Below are 13,938 nucleotides of genomic sequence, written 5' to 3'. Positions count from 1 at the left end.
GTTCTTTATTGATGGAATAAACTTTGGCGCTGACCAAAATGGAAACCTCAGTTAAAAAAAAAAAGTTGAGAAATTAGTGTAGTAAGTAAGTAAGTTTCTTTCGGCTTGTCCCTTTCGGGGTCGCCACAGCGTGTCATCTCAGATGAACGCACATATACGACTAAATTTGACTCTCCAACCTCGACCTCTCCAACATGGCCTCCAACGAAGACACGTCGCTGGAGTTTCTAACCTGATTTTCGGGTTTGTAACGCGTAACGTATCAAAGGGAACGGCGCGTCGTGATTTGAAACAACTAACCAATCATCAGCCTTTCTAAGCGGAAACTCGCAGCTTTAGCCATTCTTACCCAATTGGCGCCTGGCACCAATGTTTTCCGTGCGTTTTGAACTGGAACACGGTCCAAGTTTGTGACTTGTTTTAACAGTACCCCAAAGTGGTTTGCAACCGAGAAACCACACGGTGACAAGGAATTTTGAAACGATGTTTCAGAGGATTGAAAGGAGACTCAATTCATAAAGAAGAGATGTTCCATGAAAAAAACGAGCTCGATCTTGATCGTTGCGTTGCGTTGTTTGCAAGACAGCACAGTTAGCTCGTGTAGTTATTTATCCGAATTGGTTAAATAGGGACTTCTGTGTTGTTGGTTGAATAGAATTGTCACTTGGGCCAAGATTCGTTCACTTACAAATAAACGGTAAGTTTGGTCTTTTTTTCAGTCTCTTTTGTGTTGTGCGAAGCGCTGAGCAACGTTCTGCATGCAAAGGTCGTTCGACGAATTGCTGGAAACTTTTCAATGTGTTAACATGCTAAAACGTGTGTCGAAATTTATAACAGGTGTTCACTTATATTCTGGATTGAATTTCAACCTTAAAATCAGGTCTCCAGGAGTTATTAGGCTCGTTTGAGCACAATTCAAATCCTGTATCTAGTCATTGGCGCGAAAGTTGTTTTGAATTTTAATGCTCGACGAAACATTTGATCTGGAGTTTGTGCGGTGATTTTAAACGACAACAAAAACCAAACGGAAATTTGGCTTTTTGTTAATTCAGAGTTTTTCCATTTTATTTTCAAAAGTTTGTATTTTTGAACCATCGCATTATGTTGCTCAGCAACTCAAGTCAGGATTTTAAGGTTTTTCCATTGTATTTTTACTTTTATTTTTTGCTGTCCGTCAGCATGATACTGTCTCAAACTGACTATTCCCTCTGACGTTGGACAGATTGGTCCCCCGCAGCCTCTTGCCATGGGTGACAACAGCATAGTGACTTTTGGGACAGCAAGGAGTCTTTTGGTGGATTCTTCCGTATATGATTCAAGGATTGAAGAAACTACCAACGACCATGTATTTCTTGGCATGGCATGTGACGATGGGGAAGGTAAGTCTGGAGTGGACAACCAAATTTATTTATTTATTTTTATGGCATACGGCAGTGGTGTCAAACTCCAATTTGACCAAGTTTTACATACAAATAATATTGCAATTGCTAACTTAAATTAGAAATGACCCCAAAAGTAATGTGAATATTAATATCAAACACCAAGTAACGGAAGAAAATTCAATAAAAATACAAACATAGATTCAAAGACAGTTAGACATGCTGCTAGTGTTTACTCTCGATAATGGTAAAAGTTTAAAAAAAAAAGGAGTGCTGTTGCGGTATATGAATAATAGAGGAAAAAGTGGTGAAACTGGACGAGATGTTCTCTTTTTTTGAGTAAAAAAGGTCTGGTCTGAAGCCAAAGTAGAAAGTAGGATGAAATGGTGTATAATGTTAAAATTCCACCTTGGCACAGCTTGATCGAGGATGAAAGCACAGACAGTACAGTGCATACATGGCTAATTTTGAATTTTAAATATAGGAGGCAACACAACATTAACCTGAAAACTGTTTGGGAGCATCATTCAGCTTTCAACATGCATCGCTAAAGATATTCTGCAAGCAATAATATAGTTCTACACCAAGAAAAACATACAGGGATATCATTGTGGATAAAAAAAAAAAATGAAATTTGCAAGCGACCTTTCAAATTTATAGTTGGCTTGCTTTAGTTTGCAGTGTGTTTTTTTTGTTTGACATTTTCATTGTAAATTAGCAAAAACACACAATTGTTCTTAAAGATATTCCGATGCAAATGTAAATGCTGTAATTTGAATCTTTGAATGAGCCATTTAACTTCAATGAATTACACTGATCTGACCACAGTGCATATGTCTAATATTGCTCACAGTCGTCAAAGGGGGAGCTCACGGGCTTAGTGTGTTTGCTCAGACACGTAAAAAATTAAAGGGAACATCGGTTTTGACATTAATTTACGTGTTTGTTTCATAAACGTTGGTAATAAAAGAAGCCTGATCCGAAACAATCATTATTTACCCGGAAACAGGAAATGCAAGTTAACCGTATTGAGCATGTTCCGAGCTGCTTCACATACTGCAAGTGCATTTACGTCGAAAGTCCTCAACATCATGAGCCATGTCAAAGGAAATTCAGTTACACGGAAACGTTTCTGGAATATAACACAGGTATAATAAATATGAGATTGTGATTTACTTTGACTTGATCTAAGTTCTAACATTAGACTAGTCTGTCCATATACAGTGAAGAAAATAGTAGTTGAACGGCCTGCTATATTGCAATTTCTCCGACTTAGAAATCATAGAGGGGGCTGAAATTTTCATTGTAGGTCCATGTCCACTGTGAGACAGATAATCTAAAAAGAAAAATCCAGAAATCACAATGTATGATTTTTTTTTAAACGATTTGTGTGATACAGCTAATATATAACATACAAATAATTATTTGACTTGTTATTCCGCCTTTAAAAGTCCACCCTCACTCCACGTATTATCCTGAATCAGATGCACTTGTGTGATGTCATTCGCTGCATAAAGACACCTGTCCAAACCATACAATCAGTAAGACTCAAACTTGTAAAATGGCCAAGATCAAAGAGCTGTCCAAAGACAGCAGAGACAAAATTGTACAACTCCACACGGCTGAAAAGGGCTACAGAGAAATTGCCAAGCTGCTTGGAGAAAAAAGGTCCACTGTTGGAGCAATCATTGGAAAATGGAAGAAGCTACACATGACGGTCAATCTCAATCGGAGTGAGCCCCATGCAAGATATCTCCTTGTGGGGTCTCAATGATCCTTTAAAAGGTGAGGAATCAGCTCAGGACTACACGACAGGACTTGGTCACTGACCTGAAAAGAGCTGGGACCACCGTTTCCAAGTTGACTGTTGGTAATACACTAAGACGACATGGTTTGAAATCATGCATGGCACGGAAGGTTCCCCTGCTTAAACCAGCACCTGTCAAGGCCCATCTTAAGTTTGCCAAAGACCATTTGGTTGATACAGAGGAGTCATGGGAGAAAGTTTTGTGGTCAGATGAGACCAAAATTGAACTTTTTGGTCATAATTCCACTAACCGTGTTTGGAGGAAGACGAATGATGAGTTCCATCCCATGAACACAGGGTTCGCACGCGTCCCTAAAAGTCCCTAAAAACCCCTAAATTTTCGAAGATGCATTTCGGGGCTCCTAAAAGTCCTTAAAATCTACGAAAACCGGTCAAGCCCCTAAAAATTCCTTAAATAATAAAAAATCAAAGGTCGGACTTCTACCGCCAAAATTCTCCCGGAAAAAAAAAATTATCTTTTATTAAAAAAAAAAAAAAAAAAAAATAGCGATCCGTCTGGCGTCTAAAACAGCCGGAAATAGTCAACGGAAGTCACCGTGTTGACAACAAGTCGCCATCTTGTCGTCGATATTCCATTGTTCGTTTCCGTGAGTCGGCATTTCACTTCGTCTTCGTTACGTCTTTCATCGATCCAACTTGTATCATGGGGAAGTGTATTTTTCAAGATGCTTGGGTTGAAAGTAAGGAGTTTGGAAGCTGGGTTCGTCGAAGTGCAAAAGATCGGCACATGTTTTACTGCCATCTGTGCAAGCAGAGCTACCAGCTAGGAAAGATGGGCGTCAAAGCGCTGGAGTTGCACCGGAAAAAAAGGAGACACGCTGATTTGGCAAAGACTCTCTCATCTTCCGTCTGTATGAATCTGTTTCTAAAATATAAAGATAGTGAAGCATCAACTTCAGGCAGTGGTACGAGCAGTGCATGCGTAACTGCAATTGTCCAGCCATCGACTTCAACCAGCCAGAAGTCAGGCTCTATGAACGTAGTTCAATACACGAAGGCGGACTCGTTAAAGGCAGAGATCGTGTGGACTTTAAAAGTGATCTGCAGCCATTACAGTAACAAATCTTGTGAAAATAATTCGAAAGTGTTTGCAGTCATGTTCCCAGACAGTGACGTTGCTAAAAACTACCACTGTGGGGAAAGGAAGACTTTGTACCTGGCTACATTTGGCATCGCTGCCCACTTTTCATCTCTACTGCCGCAAAGCCAAAAAAGCCAGAATAGAGACTGACATATCTACGCTTATTGAGAAGACTGACAGGCTGTGTGACGAGGCAGAAGAAAAGAGGAATCTGAGGTTTATCACCGAGGCCAATGCACTCAGAGGCAGAGCAAAGGACAAGAGAGCCACTTTGGCACCACTGCAGCAACAAATAGAGGAGGCACTGAGTAGGCTCAAGGAGCTAGAGTAGGGGTGCTGAGACAGACATCAGTAGAAGACATTTGTGTATATAGTTGCAATTATAGTTAGAATCAGTTTTTCTGTATACTGTTATGTGAAGACGTTGACAATGGTCATATCAATGAGAACTGCCACAAGGGGCGACAGTTGATCGCTGTCACAGGGACTGAGGTACTGGAACATTTGATGAACCAAGAACGGTTGATGGCACCATTGGGTGAGTCTTTTTTCCCTCCTCTTGATTTCCCACGATGGCCCTAAATTTTTCGTGTCGGCCCTAAATTTTTTCCGTGTCAGGCCTAAATTTTTCGTGTCAGCCCCTAAGAATGACCCTAAAAAGCCCTTAAATTTTTTGGGTCCGACTATGAACCCTGGAACACGATCCCTACTGTGAAGCATGGGGGTGGTAGCATCATGCTTTGGGGGTGTTTTTCTCTATATGGGACAGGACAATTGCAGTGTATTAAGGAGAGGATGACCGGGGCCATGTATTTTGAGATTTTGGGGAACAACGTCTTTCCCTCAGTCACAGCATTGAAGATAGATCGTGGTTGGGTCTTTCAACATGACAATGTTTCGAAGCACACAGCCAGGAAATCCAAAGAGTGGCTCCGTAAGAAGCATATGAAGGTTCTGGCGTGGCCTCGCCAGTCTCCAGACCTAAACTCAATAGAAAATCTTCGGAGGGAGCTGAAACTCTGTGTTTCTCAGCGACAGTCCAGAAAACTGTCTGATCGAGATATGATCTGTGTGGAGGAGTGGGCCAAAATCCCTCCTGCATTGTGTGCAAACCTGGTGAACAACTTCAGGAAACGTTTGACCTCAGTAATTGCAAACAAAGGCTACTGTAGCAAATATTAACATTGGTTTTCTCAGGTGTTCAAATACTTATTTGCAGCTGTATCACACAAATTGCTAAAAAAAATCACACAGTGATTTCTGGATTTTTCTTTTTAGATTATCTCTCTAACAGTGGACACGCAGCTACGATGAAAATTTTAGACCATGATTTCGCAGTGGGAGAAGTTGCAATATCGCAGGGTGTTCCAATACTTGTTTTCTTCACTATCTAAATGCGAACGGTAATTTTCTCCCGTGGTACCGCGTTATCTTGAAGTTGAAACCTTCCTAAAACTAACTATCATCTGCTATCTTTCATCATTGATTGACAAGAGATAGTGCCCTAAATTACTGTAGATTATAACATGACATCATGATGAAAAAAAATGATTTGATATGAATACTGAAATTGAATGTCTATTGACCTCTTTAAAAATGTTTGTCTCAGTGCAGTGTCAAATTATGATTATGGTATTAGGTAACAACTACATACTCTGACACAACACAGGGTTCGCACGTGGCCCTAAAAGTCCATAAAAACCCCCACATTTTTGAAGGTCCAATTAGGGGCTCCTAAAAGTCCTTAAAATCCGCGAAAACCGGTCAAGCCCCTAAAAAGGCCTTAAATAAAAAAAAATCTAAGGGAGGACCTCTACCGCCAAAATTCTCCCTAAAAAATAAATTAATCTTTTATTTAAAAAAAAATAGCGATCCGTCTGGCGTCCAAATCAGCCGGAAATTGTCAACGGACAACGAGTCGCCATCTTGTCGATTATTCCATTGTTTGTTTCCGTGAGTCGGCATTTCACTTTGTTTTCGTTACGATGTAGCATAGTTCTTTCATCGATCCAACTTGTATCACGGGGAAGTGCATTTTTCAAGAAGCTTGGGTTGAAAGTAAGGAGTTTGGGAGCTGGGTTCATCGAGATCCAAAAGATCGGCACATGTTTTACTGCTATCTGTGCAAGCAGAGTTACCAGCTTGAAAAGATGGGCGTCAAAGCGCTGGAGTCGCACCGGAAACACAGGAGACACGCTTATTTGGCGAAGACTCTCTCATCTTCCGTTGGTATGAATCTGTTTCTAAAATATCAAGTTAGTGAAGCGTCATCTTCAGGCAGTGGTACTAGCAGTGCGTGCGCACTAGGGATTGCAAAAAAAAAACCGCTTACTTTCATAACCGGTTTTAACCGAACAGCTGTAGCAAAAAAACGGTACTGTAGTGGTGTTTACATAATTCACCCGCGGGACCTTGACATTGGGGTGCGGGGTTGCGCACGGACTGTTTTTGTTGTTGCTCTTCCGGAGTGACGAGTTCAGGGTTAGGGTTAGGGGTTATGGCAGACATTTTCAGTGTTTTTCCAAATTGGTCATTCTCATCCCTGTACTTTAAGGTCTTGAGATTCCATCCCTAATCACACCCACAAATTTTATCTGCAGACATGACTGGTGGACAACACCAGTAACTATATCTGTAAGCATGACTGACCACACCCGTACATTTTTTAAATGTGAGTGACTGCTTTAAGATCAATTGAAACTCTAAAAAATGCAGCAATAATAAATAATAAAGCAGAAAGATTGTTTTGCTCCTCAAAAGGAAGAGATACTTGATGTCACTTTTTGTGTTACTTTGCTGTGCCCTGGCTAGCCTTTTTTCATCGTTAGACTGGACAAATTATGCAAATGAAGAGACAAGAGAGGTCTTCATTTGGCTCTAGAGGAGAGACGGGTTTGATTGACCAGCTACAATTCCAAACCACGTTCTGAATCAGTTTCACCAGTGTCCCCCTTTTCATTAGTTTCTCAAAACATAGGGTCACAGAGTACAAAACAAATGGAGGAACAGATGGCAGTACCAACACAAAGACAAATACTAAGATAAACATTTATAACATTGGTGAATGCGAATACAGAGATGAATAATAAGATAAACATTTATAACAATGGTGTTTGAGGAGTATCTGTTTTGAAGTCAGCAAGGGGGTGCATCGCCCCTCCAGATGTCGCTGGGTCACACTTCGGGTCATACAGCCCCTCGGAAGGAGAATGATTCAGGCAAGGATGATATAAACAAATGCATGATCAGGCATGAGCATTTCACGGAAACGATCGTTCCATTACCGTGTCGTTACCCAGCCTGAGAAAACACGGAACCGAAAGTCAGTTTCCCAGATCTCAGGGCTTACTTTAAATAAAATTCGCCCATGTGTGGAATGTAAAACAAGTTCTCAACAAAATACAACAATCTGTATAAAACGAACCTACATGAACCCCTTTATTTTTAATGATTAAAACGGCCTGCTTTGTCAGTGTGGTTTACAAACAGCACCAGTTTCCGCTTCTGCGCTACGCATGCGCAAGGTCGAGTTATTCCTATCCGGGTCACTCAAACGCTAGTCAAACATGTCGGTTGCTAAGCGTAAAAGACAAAATGCTCATGCCTGCTCAGGCTTTATTCTGAAGTACATGTAAAAACCGGTTCCCATGAGCATTATCAATGGGAACCAAAAAATCGTTTCCCACCGTTTCCCAGGACAAAAATCAACGGAACCGAAAGATTGGTTACCTTACTTGCCGAAATCCTCATGCCTCCATGATACAATAATAAATCTACCAATCATTAGCCTTTTTTTTTTTTTTTTTTTTTTAGCCAAAATAAATTTTCATAGGTGGGATGGTGGTGTAGCTGTAAAGTGCTGCCGTCACAATTCTGTGGTCCAGGGTTCGATCCCAGCGACGCCTCTGTGGAGTTTGCATGTTCTCCACGTGCCTGCGTGGGTTTTCTCCAGGTACTCCGCTTTCCTTCCACATCCCAAAAACATGCAACATTAATTGGACACTCTAAAATGCCCCTTGGCGTTATTGAGAGTCCAGCTATTTGTCTCGATGTGCCCTCCGATTAGCTGGCATCCAGTCCAGGGTGTAGCCTGCCTCCTGCTCGTTGACCGCTGAGATAGGGTCCAGCACTCCCCACGACCCTTGTGAGGATATGCGGCTAAGAAAATTGATGGATGGATACATTTTCATAATTTCCACTTTTCATAGCCAAAAAATTGCCAATCAGGCCGGTCAAACTGCGGTCTAACATGACTAATAGTCTTTCTTGTTCTCCAGGTTACATGCATACAAATAACTTTCAGACGTAAATGTAATACAAGGAGTTGTATTTTTTCTTTTTTAGTTACTGAATAGAACAAAGATTAAGAGTGACAGATGTGTCATAAAATTAAACAAGTTTCTCAATCCTCTTCTATACTCCTGACTGTAGAGAATAACTTCACTGTTCAACATTAAGTTTTTGCACGATTCCTGGCTACCGTAAACAGGAGGCCGGCTTGCGAGAACGCGCATTTATGTGCATGGGCTCGACATATTGGCCACACCTAAATCAAGCGACGAGGTGGATGATAGTCTAACGTCTTTTTTATGGGGGGGCACGCCGTCACACGATCAACTAAAACTGCCTTGCGATCGACGCAATGAGCACCCCTGGTGTAACTAAATTTCCTTTGACACCGACCAGGCTTGATGCAAGCACAGAAAAATTTTTTAATCATTGAAGATTACAGTAGCGTTGCCATGGAGAGTTTTATTTGTAGTTTCGCACATAACATTTACACCAGCGTCCTTATTTTGTTTTGTATGCCTCTGGGGGTCCCAAGAAAATTGAGTTTGAGACCCTTCCCTACAAGGTCATAATGTGTGTGTGTGTGTGTGTGTGTGTGTGTGTGTGTGTGTGTATCTCTCTCTCTCGCTCTCGCTCTCGCTCTCTCTCGCACTCAGGTAGACCTCCTAAAGTGAAGACAAGGATTGTTCTCGTCGGAGAAGCAAGCAAAGATGCCAAGCTAGTCAATTCACTGCAGGTATATAAAGCCTTTACAGTGAAGAAAATAAGTATTTGAACACCCTGCTATATTGCAACTCCTCCACTTAGAAATCATGGAGGGGTCTGAAAACACAATTTTTTTTTTTTTTAACCATTTGTGTGATACAGCTGCAAATAAGTATTTGAACACCTATCAGCTAGAATTCTGACCCTCTAAGACCTGTTAGTTCACCTTGAAAAGTCCACCTCCACTCCATGTATTATCCTGAATCAGATGCACCTGTATGAGGTCGTTAGCTGTGTAAAGACACTTGTCCACAACATACAATCAGTAATACTCAAACTTGTAACATGGCCAAGACCAAAGAGCTGTCCAAATACACCAGAGACAGAGTTGTACAACCCCACAGGGCTGGAAAGGGCTACGGAGAAATTGCAAAGCAGCTTGGTGAAAAAATGTCCACTGTTGCAGCAATCATTACAAAATGAAAGAAGCTAAACATGACAGTCAATCTCAATCGGAGTTATCGGTGATTTACAATTATTTTGTCATAACAGGGGACTTTAACATTCATGTTGACAATAACATGGAAAAAACAGCCAAAGAACTATTTCCCATACTAGACACATTTGACCTCTCTTAACATATTAAGAGTCCAACTAACACTCAAGGTCACATCTTTGACCTGGTCATCTCTCAGGATGTTGAAATTCTATCGATTGACATTAAGGAAATGCCTATTTCTGACCATTTTTCTGTACTTTTTGAATTACAGATTCTTCCAAAACAACCGTTATCTTTATTAATAAAAGGTACATAAATGAGAGTACTGCCACTAAGATTATGAAGACTGGAGTGAGGGGCTGTGGATGCTGAGACAGTTGATGAACGTTTGGATAGTTTCACCTCGAAAATCAAGAATGCCATAAATGCTGTCGTCCCTGCTAAAATTAAGAATATTTTGAGGCGACCTAAAACACCGTGGAGAAGCACAATGATGGTGAAGATCTCTAAATTAAAGTGTAGGAAAATGGAAAGAAAGTGGAGAAAAAACTAAACTCCAGTTTGACTTTGACCCTAAAGACAGTGTCTATGTAATTTTAACCAAGAGTCAGTTTAGGCTAGACAGCAACACTTCTGAAATCATCAAAAAGAACCTCAACAATACTCATGCTCTGTTTGCTGTGGTTTACAAGCTCACCCCCCCCCCCCCCCCCACAGAACTCTGCAATAATTTCTTGAATTTAAATGGATTTTTTGACAAATTTGATTCAGGTTTCTGAACTTATCACAGTACAGAATCTGCTCTTTTCAAAGTGCTAAATGATCTAAGGTTGAATACTGACTCAGGAAAGGTGTCAGCTCTGGTATTGTTGGATATCAGTGCAGCTTTTCATTTGGTAGATCATAATATACTGCTGAATGGTTAGAAACAATGGTCAGGCTAAATGGAATGGTCCTTAAATGGTTTAGGTCCAACCTGGAGGAAAGGAGCTACTTTGGAACCATAGAAAGTGCTCAATCCCAGCAAATATCCAAGACCTATGGGGTCATCAAGGGTCTGTTCTTGGACCCTGCCTGTTCAGCCTGTATATGCTACCCTTGGGTCAAATTCTTGAAAACTTTCTTACAGCTATGCAGATGATATAGTTAGGAGTGTCTCCAGATATCTGCAGGTCTATTAAGGTGTTGTGTCACGGTCTAAAGCAGATAACTGGAAATTTTCTTCAACTGAACAACAACAAAACTAAGACAATTGTTTTTGGCAATAAAGAAAAGAAAATTGCTGAGAGTAAACACCTGGAAACTATCTTTAAAGTGTATGGAAGGTCTTCAATGCACCATTTGCTAATATTATACAGTTGCGGTCAATCACATTTGGAAATTGTACGGGTATGGTTAGTCATGCTTGCAGATAAAATTGCGGGTGAATTTCCTTTGACATGGCTCATTTTGTTGATGACTTTTGACATAAATGCGCTTGCTGTACGTGAAGCAGCTCTGAACATGCGCTTTCAGCCTAATTTCCATACATGCTCAGTATGGTTAACTTGCATTTCCTGTTTCAGGGTGAATACTGGTTGTTTTGGAGCAGGCTTGTTTAGTTAACAAAGGTTATGAAATAAACGCGTACATTAATGTTAAGACTACAAAAAATAGGCGACGACTTTCAATATCTATTGTTTCCACTCGTAACAAATTTTACGCGCGTGATTTTTCGTGTTCGACTGTGCAGATTTGCGAGCACGGAGGCGCACGAGCGCGTTTGCGCTCGTCAAATGTGAGTGCAGTTGTTTTATGCTGAATTTGAATCTGAAATTAGTTTTGAAGGAAACATTTTTATTTTTTGATTATCGGCAGAAAAGATTGCACATTGCTGGATTTGCCAGAAAAAGATGGAAACGGATAGGAAAGACCCGAGTAGGGGCTTGACGTCACACGTTGCGCTTAACATCATTTATTCAACAGAATACTAGCAGGCAAGAAGATGCCCGAAAAATGGAGGAAAAGTCTGCTTGTTCCCATTTTTAAGAACAAAGGCAATTTGCAGAGCTATAAAGGAATAAAGTTTATGAGCTACACAATGAAGTAGTGGGAGAGACTTGGGACAGAAATAAGTATTTCCGAGCAACATTATGGTTTCATTCCTCCAAAGAGTACCACAGAGGCATTATTTGCCTTAAGGATGCTCATGGAAAAGTACGGAGAAATTGTTGTTTTATGGATCTAGACAAAGCCCATGACAGCGTACCAAGAGAGCGACTATGGTACTGCATGTGTAAGTCTGGTGTGGCAAAGAAATATGTTAGAATATTTCAGGACATGTATGAGGCCTGCAGAACAGTGGTGAGGTGTGCTGTAGGTGTGACAGAAGAATTTAAGGAGGAGGTGGGACTGCATCAGGGATCAGCTCTGATCCCCTTCCTACTCTGTGTTAATAGATAGGCTGACAGATGAGGTTAGATTGGAATCTCCTTCAATCATAATGTTCGCAGATGACATCTCCATTGAAAGCAGGGAGCATGTGGAGGAACAGTTAGAAAGATGGACGCATGCGCTGGAAAGGAGAGAAATGAAGATCAGCTTCAGTAAAAAAGAATTTATATTCTTTGTGTGTCAATGGAAGGAGTGGAGGGGGAAGAGTTAGGCTCCAGGGAGAAGAGATAGCGAGGGTGGGCGACTTAAAATACTTGGGCGTTATAATCCAGAGCAATGGTGAGTGTGGTAAAGAAGTGAACAAACGGTTTAAGCAGGTTTTAACAGCTGACCGAAAGTGTCTGGTGTGTCATGTGACAGAAGAGTCTGCTTGGATGAAGGGCAAAGTTTATAAAACAGTGGTCGAGTCCAATGCAAGAACGATGATGGCTTTCCCGGTAAGTCGAGCAATGAACATGATTCTGAGGGGTCCCACGAAGACGGTAAAGAATATGAGCTTTGTAAAGGCGTTCAAGGTTATCAGAATGACATGTTCAAAATAGCTGCCGATGAAGATGCCGACCAGGCAGTCAAACCCAGCGAGGAGCACATGCTTGGTTTGGAAACATGGGACTGGTAAGCATTTGTGAAGGTGATTTGTTACTATTACTATTATGTTGTTATTACGCATTAAACTGATAAATAGAAATGGGTTTGATATCTCTCATGTATATGTGAAGTTTTTGGTCTTGTTTTAAAATTAATACGAATGGGGTGTATTTAGTAAAAAGGTGCGCGACAACTATTTTCAGTCTATAAGGCTTTTTATTATTATTTTCATTATTATTATAATAATAATAATTATTATTATTGTTACACATAGAAGCTGATAACGTATACAGTCTCAGTTGGTATATTTTCACAAATAAGGATTTTAATGAATGAAATGCATTTAAAATAATTTGAGAGCAATAGCTGGTGATATTTTTCTTCACCACAAATATAATTTTACGTGGTAGTTCAGAGGCGAGAGAGTGAGTATATTGGTAGAAGGGTGTTACTAAGGTTGGAGCTGCCAGGCAAAAGAGCGAGAGGAAGACCAAAGAAAAGGTTGGATGTTGTGAGGGAGGACTTCAGGACAGTGGGTGTTAGAGAGGCGGATGCACGAGATAGGCTTAGATGGAAAAAGATGACACGCTGTGGCGACCCTTAACGGGACAAGCCGAAAGAAAAAGAAACTGACGTCATAACCAGACAATTCCAGACCCACCCAAACACTATTTTAGTCACAATTTTCCCAAGATGTCATGAGCAAAATCGCAAAACTTTATACTGAAAGCTGTAAACCGGTATCTCGTGGTTTTGTTTGGGCACTGAATGCTTAAAATACAAATGGATGATTATGTTTACAAGACTGATATGGGTCTTTGAGCTGTAGAAGTTTGTGAATGTGACCAGATTTTCATTAGTTTTTTGCATTTCGAATGCATTTCGAATCGGTTGTGAGGCAGCTGGATGGGGGGTGGAAGATTTTCTCTCTAGCCTCTACAACTTGTTTCGCGATGCATCTGCCAGGCGCGAGGACTTTAAACAAGTCACTGGATCCGACTCTCCCTCTCATGTTCTGCAAGCACAGATGGGTTGAAAACATTAATATGGCAGAGAGAGCCATCACCCTGATGCCACACGTGCGAGATTATTGCGAGGCAGCAAGGACGAAGGTGACCTGCCCAACCAGCAGTTC

At 40.9% G+C, this 13,938-nt stretch overlaps 1 protein-coding gene across 4 annotated transcripts in view; it reads left to right on the top strand.

Moving 5' to 3' along the window:
- Positions 1 to 300: 300 nt before the first annotated feature.
- ect2 (epithelial cell transforming 2) overlaps positions 301 to 13,938 on the top strand; it is a 194,579-nt gene continuing 180,941 nt past the window's right edge. For 3 of the 4 annotated variants that reach the window (XR_009795813.1, XM_061825546.1, XM_061825545.1), the window contains exons 1-3: positions 302 to 697; positions 1,223 to 1,379; positions 9,235 to 9,314. Coding sequence is in view for 3 of the 4 variants with exons in the window: in XM_061825546.1 (XP_061681530.1) it covers positions 1,247 to 1,379; positions 9,235 to 9,314 (213 nt within the window). In the remaining variant the exon portion in view is untranslated. Of the gene's footprint in view, positions 698 to 1,222; positions 1,380 to 9,234; positions 9,315 to 13,938 lie in introns of all 4 variants that reach the window. The other variant, XM_061825547.1, reaches the window with a different exon arrangement.

Source organism: Syngnathoides biaculeatus, chromosome 7, assembly GCF_019802595.1.
Source record: "Syngnathoides biaculeatus isolate LvHL_M chromosome 7, ASM1980259v1, whole genome shotgun sequence".
Taxonomy (NCBI): Eukaryota; Metazoa; Chordata; class Actinopteri; order Syngnathiformes; family Syngnathidae; genus Syngnathoides; species Syngnathoides biaculeatus.
Note: the sequence above shows the minus strand (reverse complement) of the source record. Positions and strands in the feature narration are given on the sequence as shown.